Source organism: Corvus moneduloides, chromosome 9 (assembly GCF_009650955.1).
Source record: "Corvus moneduloides isolate bCorMon1 chromosome 9, bCorMon1.pri, whole genome shotgun sequence".
In the NCBI taxonomy this organism is placed as follows: Eukaryota; Metazoa; Chordata; class Aves; order Passeriformes; family Corvidae; genus Corvus; species Corvus moneduloides.
The window spans coordinates 15,210,464-15,231,424 of NC_045484.1; the positions used below are offsets into that span (position 1 = coordinate 15,210,464).

Below are 20,961 nucleotides of genomic sequence, written 5' to 3' on the forward strand. Positions count from 1 at the left end.
TGTTCTCTATCAGTTGGCTCTGCAGGTTCATACCAGTACACAGTGGCTGCTGTAGTTTCACCCACATAGCTCCCCTAAGGGCATCAGCTGCACTGACTGAAATGCAGAGTGTTCTAGGAAGTGTGCATGAATCTTATGTCTTGATGGGTTCTCAGGTAGGTGGGTGGTATTTATTATAACCAAAAAGACCTTTTGGTGAGAGAAAAAATAAATTCTTTTATAAACCATCAGTAGACGGAAGAAGGCTGGGGGAACAATTTTCTGAGTTTTCTCAGACTTCATACAAATAATTTTCAGGTTTGACTTCTAGCTGTTCTTCAGTAACAGTTTACTAAAACTTAAAATATAGCAGTGGGCAGGTTTTATTTTACTAAAAATGTCACATTATTTCCTTTAACAGAAGCTGAGTCTTGAATGTTTTCTGATACACAGATTATGTTGGCCTTTTACAGGAGCCTGTATATAAATTCTTGAAAAGAAATGGTTTATGGAAATACTTCTTGAGAGCAGAATTCTGCTTGTCGGAATGTAAGCAGAAGGTAGAAACTTCTACCAACTTATGTCTCACAGTTAAAAATTATTTAAAGTGATGCTCATTGTGGGGCCAGAGTTGGGTTTCTTGCTGTTGCTTCTTTTGCAGATGTGGCAGTTAACAATAGTAGCAAATATCCAGCTCTGGCACTGAATCCTTATTGCTTGCAGTAAGCTATCTGCTCATAATTTATGTCTTCCATCTAGTCTAGAATATCTGGCACTTCTGCACATAGATAGAATAGAGACAGTATTTTGAAACTGATTTTTTAACAGAAGTTACTTTCCCAGTTCTAGTTACATTAATGCTGCAACCTAGAAATGTTTCATCTCTAAACAGTGACTGGAAGCTGCAATGTAGAGCAGTTTTCATCAGGCAGGTGTTTCTTTGGATTTCAAAGGGACTTTTGCCGAGTAAAGTAAGAAACAGGTACTTGGTGTTTGGGGGTTTTGTTGGTTTGTCTTTATTGTAACAGAAATATGCTATAGCTTTTATTTCACCTTGGACTCATGCTCTATCAGGAAAAAAAATGTTAAAAGAATCATAGAACTGACTCTTACCAAGTTGGACATTTCAGTGCCTGCTCTCATGAAAACTCAGCATTTTTAATGAAAACAAATTCAGTTTTGGTTTCTCTTCTTGGAGACTACATTGTTGAGACACTGGACACTTATTGCCCCAGTCTTCACTACTTGCCTAATAGTTTACCTAATAGTTCATTCCAAGTAAACTATGTTAGGTAAGTGCAGAAAAAAAATTACTTTAAGCAACTTTTCACCTGCTCAATTTCTGTTACTGTCCTGAAGCCTGCATTAGTGATGCTGTAGACTATACTTGGCTGAAAAGGGGCATTTGTCTTGTGGACTAGTAAAGGGTGACCAACATACAGCAGCTGTCAGACCCTTAATCCTCTTTCCAGTTTATCTGCTGCAGCAAAAGTTGCAAGCTGTGATGTACGCCTGGCCTTTCATGCAAGGCACATTTTCTTGAAGGTAGATCTGTTAGTTCCATTTCTCTTTCATGTCATATTTTCCAAGGCAGTTTAGGAGGTAATCAACACTGTACAGTCTGAGATGTGGTTGCAGCTGTTTTGTGCTAGATTTGATTCAGGGGGAGTGCTGACGATCTGTATTCAATTTGGCAGCCAAACTGAAAATGGTGAGGAAAAGAGTTCTGAACAATGAAAATGAAAAAGGACAATTGTTTGTTGTTTTGCTTTGAGGAAAACCCAAAACTTCACTTAACATTCCCATAATGCAGCAGATGTGGGCTCAAATCCTTTTTTCAAAAGATGTTTGAAGCTAGGCCTCCCACAATGTAGAACACTTTTATGTTTTAAATCAAAAGTAAGTGAAAAAAATATTACAAAAGCATAAAAACATGTAATCCTAGTATTTCTATTTCTTTGTCACTTTCAATTTGACCTCTAGAACTGGGGTTTTTTTTCAAATAAACAATTCACCAATAAATTTGCTGAACTCTTGTATGGACGCAGGTTAGCTTATGTGAGAGCTGACATGGGAGAGACAAGACTGTGGAGGAATTGGAGCATAATGAAGTGTATGTCTACTTCAGAAACAGTGGAAGGACTAGAGTATATATGTACTTGGAACAGCTGAGTTTATTCTTCCTAGAATTTTCTAAAATGTGCCTGGGAATGGTGTAGTTATAGAAAGATAAAGTCACTTCTATTTTCAAAAAGAGTGTCTGCAAGGATGAGAGACAGCTGTAGCTATAGGCTTTTCTTCTGAACAAAGGTTTGGCTGACCAAATAGTATCCATTGCTTTGTATTCTATCTATTGATAAGTATAGGTGGGATTTCTTGTTTATCTTTTTTGTTGCTATTGAACACGTATCTAATGGTTTCAATGTCTTTTCCCCCCAATAAACCTTTCTTTTTCTGATGATGTGATTGTTGATTGTACTATTTAACCTGCATTCCCTACAATACTTCCTTGCTTTCACATTAAATTAGTTTACAATTGTTTACTCTGGCCTGATTTTGACATTTGCAGGGTCGATTACCTGAATGATCAAAATCCTTTTGAAGCTCAGAGTATTGTTTTCTTTTTTTCCCCCATGCTTAGAAGACTTGAAGAATTTATAACAGTTATTTATAACACTGGATTTCTAAATTTACATCACATTTTATTTATAATTTTTCAAGATGAAGAAAACTTACTGAACAGTGGTTAACATTGACACTAGAAATAAGAAATGTCACAACTTGTTTTAGTTTAGTTGTTTAGTTTCAGGCTTTATGAATTCCAAAAGAAATAAAATTATTCCAGTAGAATAAATAATGGTAAATATGGAGAGGAAGGATGAACCAAGGGGAAAGTTGGTGCTCTAACACAAAATCCTGCATGGGAGTGGCTGGGGAAGGAGGCTGGAGCAAGGATGGGGAAACTCAAGATGTAAAGCCTGAAACTGCTAGCACTGAGGAACTGGGCTAGGAATTAGATGATGAGGGCTTTGATATGTTATTGAAAGTAAATCCCATTCCTGAACTTTGGCATTGGATCTAAGATTGCTGAATTTAAATGGCCTTTTAATAGCGAGAAATAAAGTGTGGGTTTGTAGTCCTGCATCTAGAAGATGGAAAAGCTACTGCTGCCATCAGTCACTGTGAGATGATGTAACAGAAGTCTGTACTCAGGTCTAAAGGTCGTGGTGTTGCTGAGAACTATCTGAGTTTCTGTATGATGATGCAAATTTCTGCTTTTCCAACTTCTCTTTCCTCTTAACCAGACAAAGGTGCATATATCTGCACATGCAACTAAATTCAGAAGCTAAATTATGCCAAGATTTGGGCTGTCTGGGTAGGTGAATCCACTCCCATCCTGGGGATATAGTCTGTCGTTATATATTAATTTTGTTACTGCTCTCATTTGTTACTGCAGAGCTCATCCAGGAATAAAAGCAGGCTTAGTAGAAAGTGTGTGCGTGCACACGTTACTCACCCATAACAATACTGGAAGCTGTACAATGAGTGAGAAACTGGATCCAGGAAAACAAAGTGTGGGAGGTTGAGCATGAGAAATTTATTCTGTGCTTTGCCACGGTGTTTGTGTTTCTTGTTGGCCAAATCACTTAAAAGCAAGCCTGTTTGCTAAATACCACGTGGCCTGAATTTGGACTTTTCCTCACTTTTGCAGCTTGTTGTGTGTACCCCAGTTGCTCCAGTGCGGCTCCTTTCCCCGCGCTTAGCACGCACGCTCAACGGCGGGTGTGTCTCGGCTCCCCGCGGAGGTGCGCGCTGCGCGGCGGGCCCGGCGGGCGCACCCTCGCTCCGCGCGTCGCACCTGCCGCCGTCCCGCTCCCCCGCCCGCCGCTCAGCCCCGCTCCCGCCCGGGCCCGCGCACCGGCGCTTGCGGAGCCCGCCGGGGGCGTGTCCCGCCGGAGCCCCGCCCCTGGAGCCGCCCGGCCAATGGCGGAGCGCGGGCGGGGCCGGCAGCGGCGGCGGAGCGCGGGGCTTGCTGAGGGGAGGGCGCTACATGGGCAGCGGGGCGGCCGTGCGAGGGGCCCGCGGCGGCGCGGCTGCTGCCTGCGCTCGGCCACCGCTCTCCGGTAAGCGCCGGCCGTAGGCACCGGGAACGCCGCGGCGGGACGAGGGGGGGGAGCGTCGCTGGTCGCCGTCGGGAGGAGCCGTGGGCGAGCGTGGGGCAGGGCGCCGGTGAGCCGCCGGGCGAACGGGGGCGGCTGGAGGGGCCCGGCGCCCCCCTCCTAGTGCGAGTCTGGCCCCAGCAACTCCCACCTCCCCGCCCGGCGGTTCCCGGGAGCGGTGCCGGGCGCTTCCCCGCACGCCCACCTCCGCTCTGCCCCGCACCTCTCGCGGCCCCTGCCCCGTACCTGCCGCGGCCCCGGGGCCCGCGCTGCGCGGGGGCTGCCAGCCACGGGGCCCTGCGGTCCGGGGCGGCCGCGGGGCGCCGGGAATGTGCGGAGGGGTCAGGGCGGGGCGCCGACCCCCACCCCGGACACCGGGAACGGCCCTGCCCTCGGCCCGCCAGCGACGTGGCCCCTTTTTTCCTTTCTTTTTTTCTTACTTTTTGTTTTTTCCTCCTTTCTTCCCCTCCCTACTGGGGAAATTGTGCTGGGAGAGCAAATTTTTGAAATATCTGCCGCTTTATTTTTTTTTATCTTTTTTCCGTCGGGACGGGCAATGGCTCGCTGTGAGCCAAAGGAGTCTGGAGGCGTTTATAGCAAAGCTGGTGGATGCTTTTCGTTTTCAAAGCCAGAGTCTCCTGAAGAAATATGAAACACTTCTCAGTAATGAAAGGCATGTGTTCTGGGAGGGAAACTTTCCCCATCTGCCTTGTAACACAGGAGGAACAGACATAAGGGCTAATATTTATGAGGAAAAGGTGCCTCTTGTGCTAAGCTGCTCAGCTTTGGTTTTCTCAAGTTTTTTTCCGTTCAGAAACACTTTGTCATCACTTCCATAGTTTTCAAAGTGTTGGCATTTTTGTACTACTTGTACAAAAAAGGCAACATTTCTAAAATAATACAGCTTTAAAAGCATGGGCTTCCCACTGAAACAGGTCTAAGACATCACGCTACTTAAAAAGTTGACTGTGAAGCTGGCCAGACTTAAAAGAGGCATGTATTTTAAATAATATGAAAATCTTTCTCGATATAAATAGATATCACACTTGTTAAGAGGAGAGAAGGTTATGTGGCTTGTTTTGCCTTAATTGCAAGGTAAAATTGCAAAGTAGCTTTGTAGCCATGAGAATTATATGTGGGAACAGAAGAAACTTACTTAAATACTATGTTTAATGTAAACCTCACTTCAATCTACTTGAGGTGTTTAGAATTACTTAATTATCTGCATTATTTGTATAGTGTCATGAGTACTCTTACAGGTACTGACTTTAAGCAGTAAACAGAAATTAGAGCAGGTAATTTGTGTTAAATTTTGAAGTTTTCTTCCCCTTCCCCCAGCACACATTCCCTGGAAGGCCTGCAGGTTAATTACAAAAACAACTGCTTTGACCATGTTTCCTCTGATATTTTTAAACTGCAAACAGAAATAAAGCAGAAATAATGGAAAAATAATTGAAGTGCATTAGAGTAATGCCTATTGAAATTCATAGTGGGAGTGTTCAAAGTGCTAAAGGTGCTACTACTTTAGTTGGTCTAACCAAATACAAACATATGCAGGAGAACCCGTTTCAACCTGTATTTTTTAGTTCATAATAACTTTTATTTTTAGGTAAAGTAATTGAATTTGAAGATTTGCTGCAGATGTGTCTGCAACCCACACTAATGTTTTAGCTGTTGTGTTCCGGTTTGGTTTTTGGTTGTTTTTTTTCCCCTGTGGTGTTTATGCTATACTGTAAACAATGAGAATCTCTCCTGGTGTTGAGAGAACAACAGCAGGCGTTGTGGGAGCTGCTGGAAGCGTACCTGACTCTGCCACCTGCAGTTTGCTGCTTTGAAATGAATCGCTTAACCTGACATGCCAAATTTTTCGGTAGCTTTCTGGTTTTTTGTTTTTTTTTTCTCCTAAAAGAAAGGAATGCAGGTAGTTGCTTAATTTATACTCCCCCAAATTTGTGCATTTTTATGGTGGAACTTTCTGAGCAGAGCAACATCATTCAAGATAACTGCACTGAGATTTGCAGATAAACTTTGATACTAAAATATTTTTTCACTCTCTTCACTTTTCTATGTCTTTCTTTTGATTGCCTTTCATATTAGTAGATAACAGGCTGAAAAGCCCAGATAACTTCTTTGAGGATGTTTTCCTTTCCAAGACAAACTGTGATAAGCCATGGTTTTTTGCTTGGCACACTTCACAGAGAAAATTCATCCTATCGGATCAAGGCTGTGTATTGTCTTAAGAGACAGGATGCTGAATATGGCTTGGTGGTTCATGCAAGAAGGGATGTTGATCATAGTCTATCACATCAAGTGTTTTTGCAGTTGTATTCAGTTATAGTAACATCTCAGGGTAAAGAATAGGTCTTGGTAAATGTACAGAATGCAATTTTTAAGGTTCGCAGAATAAATATTCGTGGAAGAAACTTTTCTCATGAAATAAGCATGCATCACGATTAGCTTTTGAAATAATTTTGGCATGCCATTGATTTTTTTTTTTTTTTTAATGCAACAATCTATCTACTGTACATATTTAAATAACTTCAAATAGTCAAAAGCCTTTATAGTACTCAGTTAGCATTTTTATGTAAAGCAGTATCATCTTGAAAGAAGTTTTGGATCTTGTCAGTACAAAAGTATTGCTTCACATATATTTCTATACTAATCAGCATTTTTCCTTCTCCTCCACCTCCTTCCCCCTCCCCAATTTTTAAGGGTTTCGCCTTTGGCTTGTCCAATGGACATCAAGTGGCAGTGAGTGTTAACTGCGGGAGCTCTACAAGTACAGCGGCTGCTGGGATGTTGCGACAGAACGGCGGCAGTAACAAGCGTGGTTTGGGATTAGCCCGACTGTCTACCTCCAACTTCTTCACCATCTCGAATTCAGGAAATTGGGGAATGGGGCGCAGCACCAAGAGCAGCTCTCTGAGCAGCATTAGCTCCAACTCTGACTGCTATGATAATCCTGTTGTGGATCCAGAATATATCATGCAACTGGTGAATGATGTCAGAAAATTTGCAGATGTGCTACTCTATTTGAAGGAAGCCTTTCTTTCAGAAGGTCTGTCAGTTTTCTTAATTCTTAGATTTTCTGAAACCCTAACTACTCTATTTGTATGTTTTAACTAGTGTTTGCTGTGGTTGTTTCCCCTGCCCTTTACCTTCACCATTTATCCTCCCTTCCTCTTCCCTCCCCACCCCCAGCATGACGATTACGGGAAGTGATGGTTTTTAGTTTGGGTTCTGTATTTCCTTACCAGAAGAGTGCAATCTGTTTCATAATCGTAACAAGGGAAAATAAGTTCTTAGCAGGCTGTCTAGGCTGATATCTAGGCTGATACTTAAATTTGTGAGACCATCAACCGATCAGTTTTTTAACCACTTGGACGTTTTTTCTAATTCCAAACAGTTCTATTACTATTTTGGTTATATTTCAGTTTTCTAGGCTAGTTTGGTCTTTGAAAGTCTTATACACTAGTAGTTTGAGTTTTAAGGTAGAATATAACTACGCTGTCTTCCTTTGCAAGAGAAGTATTTACCGTCTTCTGCCAGCAGGTGGAAACTGCAAATTTTCCTGCTTGTGAGAGGTGTGCGTTACTGTGTTCCTGTTCCTTTTGGGGAAATAGCATTAGTCCTGTTTTGGTCCTCAGCAGGAAAGCTTTTATCTAAATTTTGTGAGATTAATAGCTGAAATAACAACCAGAGCAGTTTTGTATAAGATGTCCTGAGTGCTGAGCATTTGCAGTCACCTCTGTGTTCAAGTGAGTGTGCCCACAGCTGAAATACTGCTGCTAAAAGGTGTGTGAACAATTCTTAAAAGAGCAATAGTTTGACACCAGTGCCCATGTCGTGTCCTTATAGGTTTTTGCCGAGCACACAGGATGAGCAGTTATTTGTGAGGTTGGGTGTCTGGTGGCTACTGAGAATGAAATGGGCATCCTGTGGGAAAGGACTATTAAAACACTGAAGTATTCCTGTTGCCATGCAGCAAATTAATTACTTGTCAGTTTAAAATTTTGAACTCAGAAGATCCAAAAAAACTAACATGGAAGACAGGAGTTGTCATCTTGTTTTATACTATGGTATAGAATTAATTTGTGAAACAGTGTTGTCCATTTAAAGGATTTATAATTTATAAAGGAAAGATGTTTCTTTTCCACAGTTGGGAGTGTTTTTTGATCTTTGTCCCCATAATATAGAAAGCTCCATAATGCTGGCCTTGCTTACTGCTGGCTGGAGACAACCTCCTAGAAGCTGCATAGCTTGGTTTGCATTTTCTGATGTTTGGAAATGTTTGCAATTGTCTGTCCAAAAACTAACAAAAACCTTCTAAGGTGGTTGAGCAGACTTCTTGTGCATAAAATTCTGGTTTGTAATGCTTGCCGCTTACCACCAGCCTGAAATTAGTTACATTAATTATTCCAAGATGGAATCAGTTGTGGGGATAGGAAATTAATTTCTTCCTTTTTAGAAGGGTTTCATCAGTGACTGTTTATATTTGCTTGGTAAGCATTCCTAGTCTGCTGTAGGTCTTTCAGCTTCTAACCACTGTTCCCTCAGCTTCTACATCAACTATTAGTTGTTGTATTGCCTCTCTGGCAGATTTGTCTAAACTCCTGATGCACCGTAGCTTCATGCTTGGCCATGTGGCTCCCAACTGTCCCCGTTCTGCTGCTGGGGTCTGCAGTGGTTGGCAGCTGATTACCAAGTGTGCCTTCAGTGTCATGCTGACTGATGCTTGTATTCCCTGTTTGTGGTACCTGAGCTGTCACGGAAGAGCCCAGCAATTTTTCACCCATGGTTCACTTAACATTCATCTGATGTAGTGAACCAATCTTGGATGAAAAATCTTAAGAGATTTTGGGCTATAACATGTGTTTGTGTCTAAACTAGAACGTAAGTGCCTTGGGATTACAGACTTGAACTGTGTTTTGTTATGGTACCAATGCAAGTAGATTTGTAACATGAAGAATAAGTTGAAGTCTCTTGAGGGGAGTACTAGGTAAATGAAATGTTCCATAGATTCCAAGGCTACTTCTCTTTGCATTCCTTATGCTAACATGATTTAATTTCTTACAGTAGTCTCATTGTCATAATGCTGAATAAATTTTTGGTACCTTTCATTCAACAAAGGGAAACCCAAACCAACAACCAACCAACCAAAACAGCAAACCAAAACACTCTGAATGTAACTGTAGAGTTTAAAAGTTTGACAGATGTTTGGACATGAGGGAGCTGCAGTTGTCTCTTGTCTTGAGTGAAATACTGTGTGTTTCATACCTTTAGGCTCTTGCTGTCCCTTAGGCCTTGTACTCATTGGATGTAACATTCTGTTATAAATGCTCTGATCTGAGGCATAAGATCAAGATACTTTACTGTTGTTTTCATTAAAGGAGAGCTCTGGGCATTTTTTGAACCTATGTCAATAAATCCAGTGCTGTTTCACAAATCTTGTATTTAATTCTACTTGACAGGCTGGAACTGTAGTGGTGGTTAGTGCAACTGACTGCATCAGTCTCTTGGTCCAGTCTTCAGCTCAATTTCCAGATCAGCAAGATTGTCATGTGGCTAGTGCTAGTAAGGACAGTTGTTATTGTGTTTTTGTGTTTGAACTGAAAGATTGTCTTCAGTTGTAGCATTTGTACTTTATGAAGTCAGAGATAATTGAAATTTATTGACAAGACTCAAAATAAGTCAATCTTCTTTCTTATAAGAAGAAAATGAAAAAAATTCCCTAGCAATCCCTGCCTGGAAGGCTGGATTTGAGAGTGTATGTTGAATTAATACTTAGAAGACTCAGATAATTTCCTGTAATTTGTGCTATTCTTAGTGCTGTTCATTTGACTGTTCAGTTTTATTGATGGCATTCTGTTTTTCTAATGTGCCCCAGGTTTACTTCTTTCTGTTCTAATGTAAATCTGGAGTACAAACTGTTAAGACATAATGGCTTGAAAGCTGGTGAGTTTTCTCTGTGTTTTCTCTATGCTTTTTGAGTTCCAACAATAACATTTCAGCTATCGGCTCAGAGTGTGAGAAACTTTTATTGTTGCTTTCAACTTACACCCCTCTTTGGAAAGGTAGGACACACAGGGAAATACAGTCTAAAGGCTGGAGCCAATCTGTGGTTTTCAGAGTAGTGGCACTCAAGATGAGAAGTAACTTCCTATGGTAAAAGCGGTTTTAGGAACTGAGAAGTTGTTTGCTTCCCATGGAGACCTGCTGAGGGCTTAAAAACCTGACTATAGTACTGAAAATATTAAAGATTTTGGAGTGTGTGAGTTATATTTAAGGTGAATCTGGTAACTTGAAGAGGTTAGTTCTTGTCCCAAACATGCAGGACCTAACTCTTACAAACTTGTATTAGAGAATCAACCAGTTCAAAAGCAATATTGCTTATTGCATTGATATGCAAAGTTGAGAATCTTTTCAATAGGTATTTATGTATGAGGGTGGTGACTACAGTCCAAGCTTTTACTGCCTATAATAAACTTTATTGTTGCTTTAAGTAAATAATGCTACTGTGTGGTCTTTGCTCAAATGAGATTAATTTTCTCATGTTTAAAAAGACCACACAAAAGAATATTTAGGACACAGTAAAATGTCTCTTAATTATGAACTGAGAGTAAGTATTTCATCTTTCAACAGTACATAGTAGCTTTTGCTTGTATTGCATTAGAAAGGGGGGAGCATTCCTGTTTCCCTACTCTGAAGGTAGTTAGCTACTAGTTTTGTGACATCTGCTGCTTTTTATTTTTTTTTAAGAAATATAGTATGTACTATAAGGTCTGCCCTTGAGACTGTGAGAAATACTGTGTTTCATTATGAATAGCTCTAAGGGTAAAATTTGCATGTGGTTTAAAAGTGCAGGAGTAATTACATTTTAATATGTAGTCTTCTTGACTGTACTTCAGAATATATTTTGGAAGTTTTTGCTTTCTTTATCACAAACTTTGAAGTAACCTTCAAAGTGTGATGTTGTGTTCTTCATGTGGGTAATTCTGCATCCTTTTAATGAGCAAAAACTTTCTTCTTCAATTTCATCCGATCTTCAACTAATGTAAATTGTAGTTCATTCTAAAATGTTTGTATACTCTTTTTTCCCAGGTGTCTTAGAAATCAGACTAGCAAGATAAAGCTATTATCTTTAATTTCTCTGAGGATCAGAATGTGTCTGATTTTTTAGAGTTTGATAGATTTTTGGGTTTTGTTTATTTTTTTGTTTGTTTGTTTTTGTTGGGGTTTTTTTCTTTGTTTGGTTTGGCTTCTGTTTTTAAGCTAAAGCAGAGGCAAAAGTACTGCTGAAACTGGATGGCCTGGTCAGGAATGTTTACATTCTCTTTATAGTAAGACCAATACTTTCAAAAGCATCAGGAATGCTACCTAACTTGAAACCTATCAGGTTGTTATTTTTGAAGGATAAGATACTCACCCCAGTGGGACTATCCTAAAGGTGTCTCAAGGTAAATAGTTTCCTCAAAATGAGGAACTTGTAATCTCTAGTGACTTCAAAACCTTCTTTTAGCACCACGGAGATTGGCGTTAATTACATGCTACACTAAAAGCCAGAAGCCTTTTACTGAATATAGTGCCTGAGGCTCAAAGGTGAGTGGTTTCTCTTCAGCCCTTCCTGGCTTGATAATGTATATTGTCCCTATTTTTAGTATGATTAAGGCACTGCAGTATTTTTAGCATTCCATTTTTATTTCTTTATTTTCTTACAGTCTAAAATACTAATGTCCTTTTTTTCTGAGGCAGTGTTCTTTAAAGTCAGTTTGTCCTGTTTTGCTAGGGAAATCTGAAGTTCATTAGTTATTGCAGTGAAGATTACAGATTGAATTTATGATAATATTTAATACTAGGTGTAATTTTGCTGTTTGTTCTTTATTCCAATTTTGATGTTTCTCAGTGAAAGGTGCTGTCTTTGATACACCTTAAACTAGATGTATTTACCTGTCTAATGACACCTCATACTATGAATGCTTGGTAGGTGGGCAAACTGCTCTAAAGGAGGATCTGATAAAGTATTTACTTTTCTTTGCAACAGTTTCTGGAAGCAATGTTTGCGGAAGTTTTTTATATTTGTTTTGCTTTGAGGGCAGTTGGACTGATCTCTTTAGACTTTGTGTGGAAGATTTTGCTGCTTTTCTGCTGGGTAGTGTTTTGTGTGATAAATAACCTTTCACGAGAGAAGGGAAAGTAAAATGTGATCAGGGCAGCTAACTTTTGGGAACTGTGAAAACATAGTGATTATCAAATGTGTAAACAACCTTCTTGTGAATTATTAAATGACCATTGAGAATCATTAGAAAAAGGTAGAGGAATCCATGTAAAGTGTAGCACATTGTCTCTCTTATTCCATGTAGCACAAAAAAAAAGGAAAACAAACTGTCTAGTAGCTCATAAATAATATCACAGAATTAAAAATACTTGAGGATGTTGACAAATAGTCTAAAGTGGAATTTTAATGTTTATCACTTCCAGAATCTGTCAAAGTGTAATATGCTTGCAATATCTGAAGAATGATTCTGTGATTTATTATTAAAATATAGGTTTTTTGTACTTTGTAGCTCTATTCAGACTTGATCCACAAGGAAATAACTGCATGTTTTAAATGCATTTGCCTGTAATGAGATTGTTCATCCTCTTGCTGAACCAGATTAAGTGTTAAAAGGTGAATTCTGACAACTTGTATTTGCTGCTTTGGGTGTTATTGTTCCCATGGCAGAGTTAGCAGAAGTGTCCTTGTGTGCTGCAGTAGCAGGGAAGCTGGGACTAAACCAGGCTGGGGCAGCTGGAAGGAATAAATTCTGACAGTTCTCCTGTTGAAACTGCCTTTTTTTTTTTCCCCCTTCTCCATCAGCAGCTGAATTGTTGATACAGTTCTGTAACTGCTTAAAATCTACACGATGCATTTAAAACTGCTGTTTTCTTACTATAAAGCTTGTTATGTTTGGGGTTTTGTTTTAAACATGCTGATAGTCTATTTCCACAGCAGTTCGCAAAGAAACTTTTGCGTGAGCGGCTGTGATCTCACTGCTTCTTCCTGGCACTGGTGGTAGTTCTCTGGTGACTGCATAGCAAGCCAAGTTTTGGGAGCAAATCTGCCTGAAAACTAATCCTAGGAAGAAAGGAGCTAATTTTTAGCCAGGTCAGTTCAGTGAGTTGACAGTAAGATTGTGCTGAGTACCAGCAAATAGGGGGAAGGTGGCTGGCAAAGGAACGAGTGGCCAGAGGTTAAAATGGAACAAGACTGTGAAGCTCTAGGCACAGTTGGTGTGACCCTCCAGTCTGCCATCACAGCATATACTGCTAAAACCTGTACCAATTCTTTTGTCTACATTATTGAATGCTAACTTTGACAGGGGTATATGAAAGGTGAGGTGGTAGTGGGGAGAGCAGCAAGCAGAGAGTGCCCTTTGTAGATGGAAAATTAATCGGTCACCTTAGCACTGTGCTTTTGGTACACTTGGATTTGACAGTCATCTTTTAAACTTGCCTTTCTGAAACCTGCTTCTTACATGCAAAGTCATATCTGCTTCCAGTCTTTCTGACTGTACACCCTTAGTACACCCTTTCACATACCTCCAAGTAGTAGTCACTGCTAAGTATAAGTTCCGTCAGTCTGAAACTGAAATTGTCCTTTCACAAATCTGAAATAGTCTTTCAAGCTGAAAGTTGTAAAAGATATAAACAAGGATAAGAACAAATTTAATACTGCCTTAATTTTTTTTAAACAAGTAAAATTATTGCTAAGAACTGAAAGGTAGTAGTAGTAGTGATTTTTTTTTTTTAAGAGCTTCTTCTGGGTGTTTTAATGGCAAAACTTAGAGGAAAAAAATTAGACAGGCTGCTTCTCTTAGTGGAGCTGTAGGACCACAGCAAACCAGAGACCTCCTGGTCATTTTCCCATGCTTCCTTGACTTTCACACCCGTCCTTTTCTGGTCCCTCTCTTGGGCAGAAAGCACTGAGATCCCTGGCCCTGGGTCATGTTCCTGTCCAACTTCCTCAAACTTGAGAAGTTATGCAAAGAAAGTAGAAATTTGAGGTACAGCCTGGATAAAGGCAAACCCAGAGCAATGCAAAAAGAAGTATTTTATAGTCAGTTTATGGGAGGCAAGCATAGCTATGAACCAGGAATTACCCAAGCACAGCTATGAACCATAGGTTTTTCCCAGGACTGTTGCACTTAATCTGGGAGAGTGAACTTTCCACCTTTCTTTTCATTTCGCTCCAGATCATCCCACAGTCTGTTTTGCCCAAGCCTCCTGTTTTCTGTGTGTCTGCTGTCTGCAGGCTTTTGTCAGGGAGTCTTGGGCTTTCAGACGCTGTGACCAGAGCCAGAGGAGCTGGGTATTTTGTTTTGTTTTGCAGGTTTGCAGTGGTAGTGCACTGCTTAATTCATCTGCAGTCATGGAACAATTCTTCGGTTTTCACTATTCTAACAAGAGGAAAAAACCAACCTCCTCTTGAAGTTGAGTTCAAGCAAATCTGTGTTCTTCATAGTCAAAGTGTAAGCTGCCTGTTAAATGCTGGTTGCTAATGTTGGATAGTAAATGCTATTTCTTCAGTTTCAGGGAAGATTGAAGTTATTATTTAACTTAGTGGACTAGGAGATAAGTTTGTGGCTGATAGTACTACCCCTCCCCCAGTTGCATACTCCACATTCCTTCAGAACAAATGTTCACTTGTTGCTATAGTGTCTAAGATCAGCAGTCAGGAGGGGGGGTGTCTTGAAGGCCCGTGAGTGTTTAAAATGTAAAATCAACCCTTATGTGCAGTCAGATATTTTTGTTGACTTAAATAATTAGCATATCTTTCTTTAGGAAAACTCGGAACTCTTTATAAGAGAGCACAGGCATTTTTCATTTTTATGTTGCTTTTGAAGTACAAAAAAAAAAGGAATACAAGGAGAAACTTCATTCTTCCTCCTTTTCACATTTCTGATGTACAAAAGGAGCTCAAAACACTTAAGGAACCTTAGCTCTTGTGTTAATTAGTATTAGCTTCCCTTTCCATCACAGCAACTAGACTAATGGAACTGAAATTACAAGATCAGCAAGATGAAAGGTCACTAGTGAGGAAGAGGATGAATAGTCATATCTTCCTATTTGAAACTAAAGCTAGGCCTTTCAACAACAAAAATTCTTCTAATGTAGTTTGCAGCTTAAGAAGCAGGAACACTTGAACCAAAAAACAATTTGCATCTCTCAAAGAACTCTGTCCTAACATCTGAAAGATAAGATTTGATGCATATCCAGTCTGAGTCTTGTGTTCTAAACAGTAATTCTCATGTACATGTAGGAGTTCTTGTGTTTAAAAACAAAACAAAAACTGCTTCCCATAAATGAGTTTCCCACTCTTGGCAAAATATATTATAGCAGATCCACAAAAATATTCCATTTTCTTATTTTGCTGATGCATCAGTTTATCAAAGTTGCAACATAAAAGAACATCAATACAAATAATTTTTGTATGCCTGACAGCATAGAGTTAACAGCTGTGATTGTCATCTTAATGATCTTGACTTCATGAAGCTTTCATAGACTAAACCATTCATTTTCACAAGTTTTGTTGGAAGTGTTTGTTCTTCCTATTTATGTAGCTAGGTCACAGAACTGAAGCCGACTTGTTTCTTAATTCTGAGCAAATGTTCATCTAATCTGACAGTTTTAGTGATTTGATTGTTATCTTAGTAATGGATTAGAGTTAGAACAGCATGGCAGGGTAGAAGATTTGGTACAGAGCTTGAACCTTGATTTTTGTAGGTGGCTGTTTCCATTTTTTCAGGAAAGTAGGAATTTTATGGGGAGTTACTCCTTTGTCCGCCTAAAATGCCCCTTTTTCTGGAAGACGGAGGTGACTCATGTAAGGCTGTAGAAAATAGTTGTGTTTGAGTTAAACTTTCATCTTAATGACATTCGTTACAGAACAGTGTAACTGCAAAACCTATGACTTGAGGAATTTTCTTTTGTAGCGGCTATGATTTAGCTGAACAAAGGATTTTTTCCTTTTCACCATTTTTTTCCTCATTTATTGCTTGAATAATTTCTTGGACTAATTTTTAAAAGTATGTAGGAATTCTTACTTGTCAATTACAGTTATTTTTAGTTGATAAACCAGTTTTAATCTTAAGTTAACAAAACTTGCCTCTTCAGTCTTGTTTTCTTTGTCGTGACTGAACTGCTTCAGATATTTAAGCTATTTTAGTTCTATAACATGTTCCCTTTTTCAAATATGTTGATTCTCTCTGCTGTGCATAACTTGGGTTCAGGGCCAACAGGTGGGTGTTGCAGCAGTTCATGATGACGGTACAAGTTCTGTTAGTACTGCTTATCCGTGAGACACAGAATGACTGTGGGATTGTGGATGTTGCTACGCATACATGCTAAAGGTAAGGAGAGGTTCTTATTTTGGAAGGAATCGGGTGTTCTTGTAACTCTGGTAATGTCTCAGTACTTTCCCAGTTTTAGAAATCTGCAAGGTGAGAAAGACCTAGTGAGGAAGTTTCAGCAAAGATGCAATAAAAAATGAAAATGAAAAAATAATTGAAAACCTCAATTGCAGGATTGTAGATCAGTAAGTTGCAGGAATTATATTTGTGTGGTGGAATTAAAGCACCTTCATGCCTTTTCAGAAAGAGGCTTTGACATCTTTAGGACTTGGGGCCAGATGTTAGTTTTGTATTTAGCATTTCCAAGTTCTTCTCTAAGTATTAAATTTAAATTTTTACAGTTTATGCAGGTGTGATATTTTTAGGGCTCTGTGTTGTGAAGAAATGTAACATCTCAGTTAATGTTCTACTTTTGGACTACAACTATATTCTTAGCTCTAGTTTTAAGATTGGATGTCACTGAAATAGTTACGGACATGGTATTCCTGAAGCATTAGCTTGAAGACTGCTCAGTGTTCACAAATTCATCTTGCTGTTTTAGTGTTGATAGTGGTATGAACGGATTCTTTAGTAGGATGCTTTTCTGTGTGGTTTTTTGTTTGTTTCTCCTGTGGACTTTTTAATTTCATTCATTCATTGTGTACAGGGTATATAAGGTATTTTGTACTACCACAACTACGGAACTAAAAGATCTGTCCAGAAGTTGTCCAGTGCTGACAACAAAGGGGAAGAAAGTGTTTACTGGAATCACTAAACTGGAGGCGCAGAGCAGCGGAAGACTGGTAGCCAAGAAAATGGGCTGTGGTCTCCGCTCACAAGTAGGTTATCCACTCCTGAGAGATGAGCAGTTGAAGGAGGCAGCTTTTTTGAGGGGTAGTTCTATATTCTTTGTGCTGTGTTGAGTAAGCTGCAAGTTGTTTATCTGAAAGCTTAGCAGCATACATGAACTGTGATAGCTGAGTGAAGACAGTTCCTGAAGGCCTTTGAGAAAGTGACTGTGATAAATAGCTTATGCCAGTGGTGAAGAAGGGGAAACTCACAGTAGGATTTAGACTGCAGAGTGGTCAGATTAAATGCTTTCTGGTATTCATGTTGAAGCCCATGTGTTAAGGACGAGCAAACAAATTTAGCAAGCAATGGAGAACTCCTCCTAGCTGCAAATGGCTTCAGATAATGACTAGACATGAGATTTTAGAGACGGTGGCTGCACACTTCATGTGGAAAGAAAGCAATAGGTCTGGAGCATATAAATTTTTAATTTAGCATTGATGCCTAACTTTAGTGATACTAGGGAGAAACAACTGGGCAAATCCAGAACCACAAAGCAAATGATTTCTGTGGTGTTTTTCACCTTTCTGTTGCAGGGTATTTATGAAGAAATACTACTCTATTAAAAATTATTGCGGAGATGTACAGTGAATTACTGTGGTCTTTTGGAAAGTGCAAGTGCCAGCGTGACATCGGTTGCTGCCTTAATGATAGTGTTACTGTGTTTTCTCTTTATACAAAATCATCAAAAATGCCTTGCTGTGAAATAACTGATACCAAAGCACTGTATTGCCGTGGGGATTGACTGTTCATGTGTCTAGTAAATGGGAATTTTTAAACTATTTCCTTTGGACCATTCAAATGGCTCTGTCACCTGTGTGAGTTACGCAGTCAGGCTTTACTCTTGGGTGGTTGTTTCAGCAGGACTTCAGTGAAGGAACTTCAAATAATCCTTAATCCTTTATGTTCACCAGTTTTCTCGGCAACTAATTTTACTAGCTGCTGCTTTAGTGATTTGAATACTACTTAAAATCTATGTTGATTTTTAAAGTGTAACTTTTTTCTTTTAATCAACAAACCAGAAATGGACTACTGTCACATCCTATAGCAGTCCATAATTGTGTTTAAAAAGCTCCTTTAAAATAATTGAATAAAGTAACACACCCATTGTTTAACACCATATAATCTCATAATCCTGGCTTTGTGTGGTCTTTTGAAAATTAGGTGGGCAGGCAGCAGTAAAATAGCTTCTTCACTCAGTCAGTGGCTTAGGATAAAAGTGGAAGGAGCAGGCACGTAGAACAAAAACAGCATTTTAGACTAAAATTAACGTGAGTTAATGGTTAAGTATTGTTTGATAATCTCTCGATGCTGGTTACCAAAGGTTAAATTTATTTTATTTAGAATGAATAAACCATAACTTTGATACTGCCCTTTCTGTGTGCAAGTTTGATATGGTATGATCAACCTGCTGGTGATTCTTTCATTTTCCGATTTGTTCTTTTTTTCAGAAAATTTGTGCTGTAAATGTAAATGAGTGAATATTGCTTCATGTACTCTCAGAACTTGAAGCAGTATGCAAGGAACATAGTTGCTTAGAGCATAAGAGTTCTCATTTTATTTTAACAGTGTCTTCCATTGGCAGGTGTTCAGTCTAGTGACTGACTAAGTTTTAGTGAAATATCCTTGAATAAGAAATAAGTAACTAGTCACTACTAGTGGTATGGTTGCCTTTCTCAATGGATATGATTTTTTGTGAACTGTGGCTGATCAGGTTTATTGCTAATGTGTTCATACTAAAGAATATAGCCTTATGTCCACTTGACAATTTCCAGTTCTAACTTAAAATGTGTTCTGAAACTGCTGAAGCATTATCCTCACCTAGCTTTATTCTTAATCTCTGGGAAGATTCAGGGAACTGAATGGTGACTAAAATGACCATGTAGTGTTTTCACTCTCTTTTGTCAGAAACAGGTACGTAAGGAAACTAGCAATTTTCATTACTGGCTTCTGGTCTCTAAATTTTGGTTTAATAAAAGATTAAAGTATTCTAAAGGTTAAACTGCGTGGCTGAACACATCTAGGTTAGTTGACTGGAATCTCAAGCCTAGTAGAATAAAAAAATTAAAGGCATGTAGTGTACAGCATATTGAGCATATTGAAATAGATTAAAAGCTGCATTGTGGTAGGTTTTTTTCTGAAAGGCTTCCTCACTTTAACAAATGGGAAATTCATCTATGAATTTAAATGTGAAATGAATACAAAGTAACAGCTTTTCTGCTGATGTCAGTTGGCAAACCAACAAAAGGAAAATATGTAACTGCTTTCAGTGTAGGCACAATTAGAAGATTTTGATTATTCTGATGTATTTTGTATGTACACTGATTTTATTGACTTTTTGAAAAGATTGTTTTAAGGCATCTTTATTTTTGTAACTTCAATTTCTGAAAATTAATTTAGTCTGGGTTTGCTCTATATGTGTAGTCAAGAAGGACTTCTTAAAAAAGTTTTGACTTCACAAGTACAGAATTGGTCCATAACTAAAATGGGATGCAAATGTTAGCCCAGTTTAATAAAAAACAAAAACCACCACAGCTCAAGGTCACATCAGAGGCTAATCAGCATGGTTAGTGGTCAAATTTAAATTGATAGATTGCTGTATTTTGGCCAATCCCTGATAGCAAATGACAAATCTGAAAGGGTTATTTGGGCATTTGTGATATATAACAAAAGTTCATCATGCTAAAAAAATTAACCTGGAAGGCTGAACTAATGGGGGATAGTTTTGTGTTTTACCCAGGAATATTTTTTCTGCAAAAATTGCAAGCCTTTAATATACACAGTGCTTATTTCAAAAAGTAGAGGCAGAACTTCTACCCTTAATCTGCAAAAAAAAAAAAAAAACCCTAAGTACCAGGTGCTTTTTTATTTTAATCTAAATTTGTGCAACCTGATTTTAAGATCAAATTTAGTAGTTTAACTGTAAATAGGCAACTGACTTGCCAAATGTTAAATATTTTCTTGTATTATAAAAACATTATTTGTGTGGAATAACTGAAATCAAACAGTGCTACTTTCAATATACTGTATTCAGTGAGCTGTTTGCAGGAAGTTTCGATGCATTCTCACTGAACTGGGTCAGTATATTGCTCTTCTCAAAAAAAAAAAAACCCTTACAAAACTCTATACTTTTATTTCAAATACAGGGGTTTGGGTTGCTATTTTTTTTTCTTTCTTTTCCTCATTCCTAATCAAACTTCACATGTCCCTAGATTTTTCTCATTGAAATAATTTCTTAACTGATTCTTTTCTGTAAATTGTAATTTTTTTTGCTTCAGTAGAATGTGGTTAGAACATTGGTTGGAGCACATGTTGCCAAAGACTGTGAATTTGGTGTGGTGTGTTTTAATGATGCCATGACAACAGGGGTTGCTGTGATACTGATGAACAAAAGAGGCTAGGGCTGTCTGTCTTGCTAATTTGGAAGCTTCAAGTACAATGTTTCTTGACAGAGGGATGGGTAGGTAGCTTCTAATTCTGCATTGTGCACAGGGTAGAAAGGTGATGACTTCATTAGTGCATTTGGCAGCTTCCAGCCTAGAGATTTTAGAGATAAATTCTTCCAGAAATTCTGAGTGTTTCAGTGAATTAAAATGTTTCCTTCC

General features: G+C 39.0%; 1 protein-coding gene across 5 annotated transcripts in view; it reads left to right on the forward strand.

Annotated features, from left to right (window-relative positions):
* The first annotated feature begins 3,999 nt into the window (after nt 1-3,999).
* ARHGAP29 (Rho GTPase activating protein 29) overlaps nt 4,000-20,961 on the forward strand; it is a 51,731-nt gene continuing 34,769 nt past the window's right edge. For 2 of the 5 annotated variants that reach the window (XM_032117717.1, XM_032117718.1), the window contains exons 1-2: nt 4,000-4,103; nt 6,852-7,197. In XM_032117717.1, coding sequence (XP_031973608.1) covers nt 6,936-7,197 — 262 coding nt within the window. In that variant the 5' untranslated portion in view covers nt 4,000-4,103; nt 6,852-6,935. Of the gene's footprint in view, nt 4,104-4,491; nt 4,813-6,851; nt 7,198-20,961 lie in introns of those variants that run through there. The other 3 variants (XM_032117714.1, XM_032117716.1, XM_032117715.1) reach the window with 2 other exon arrangements.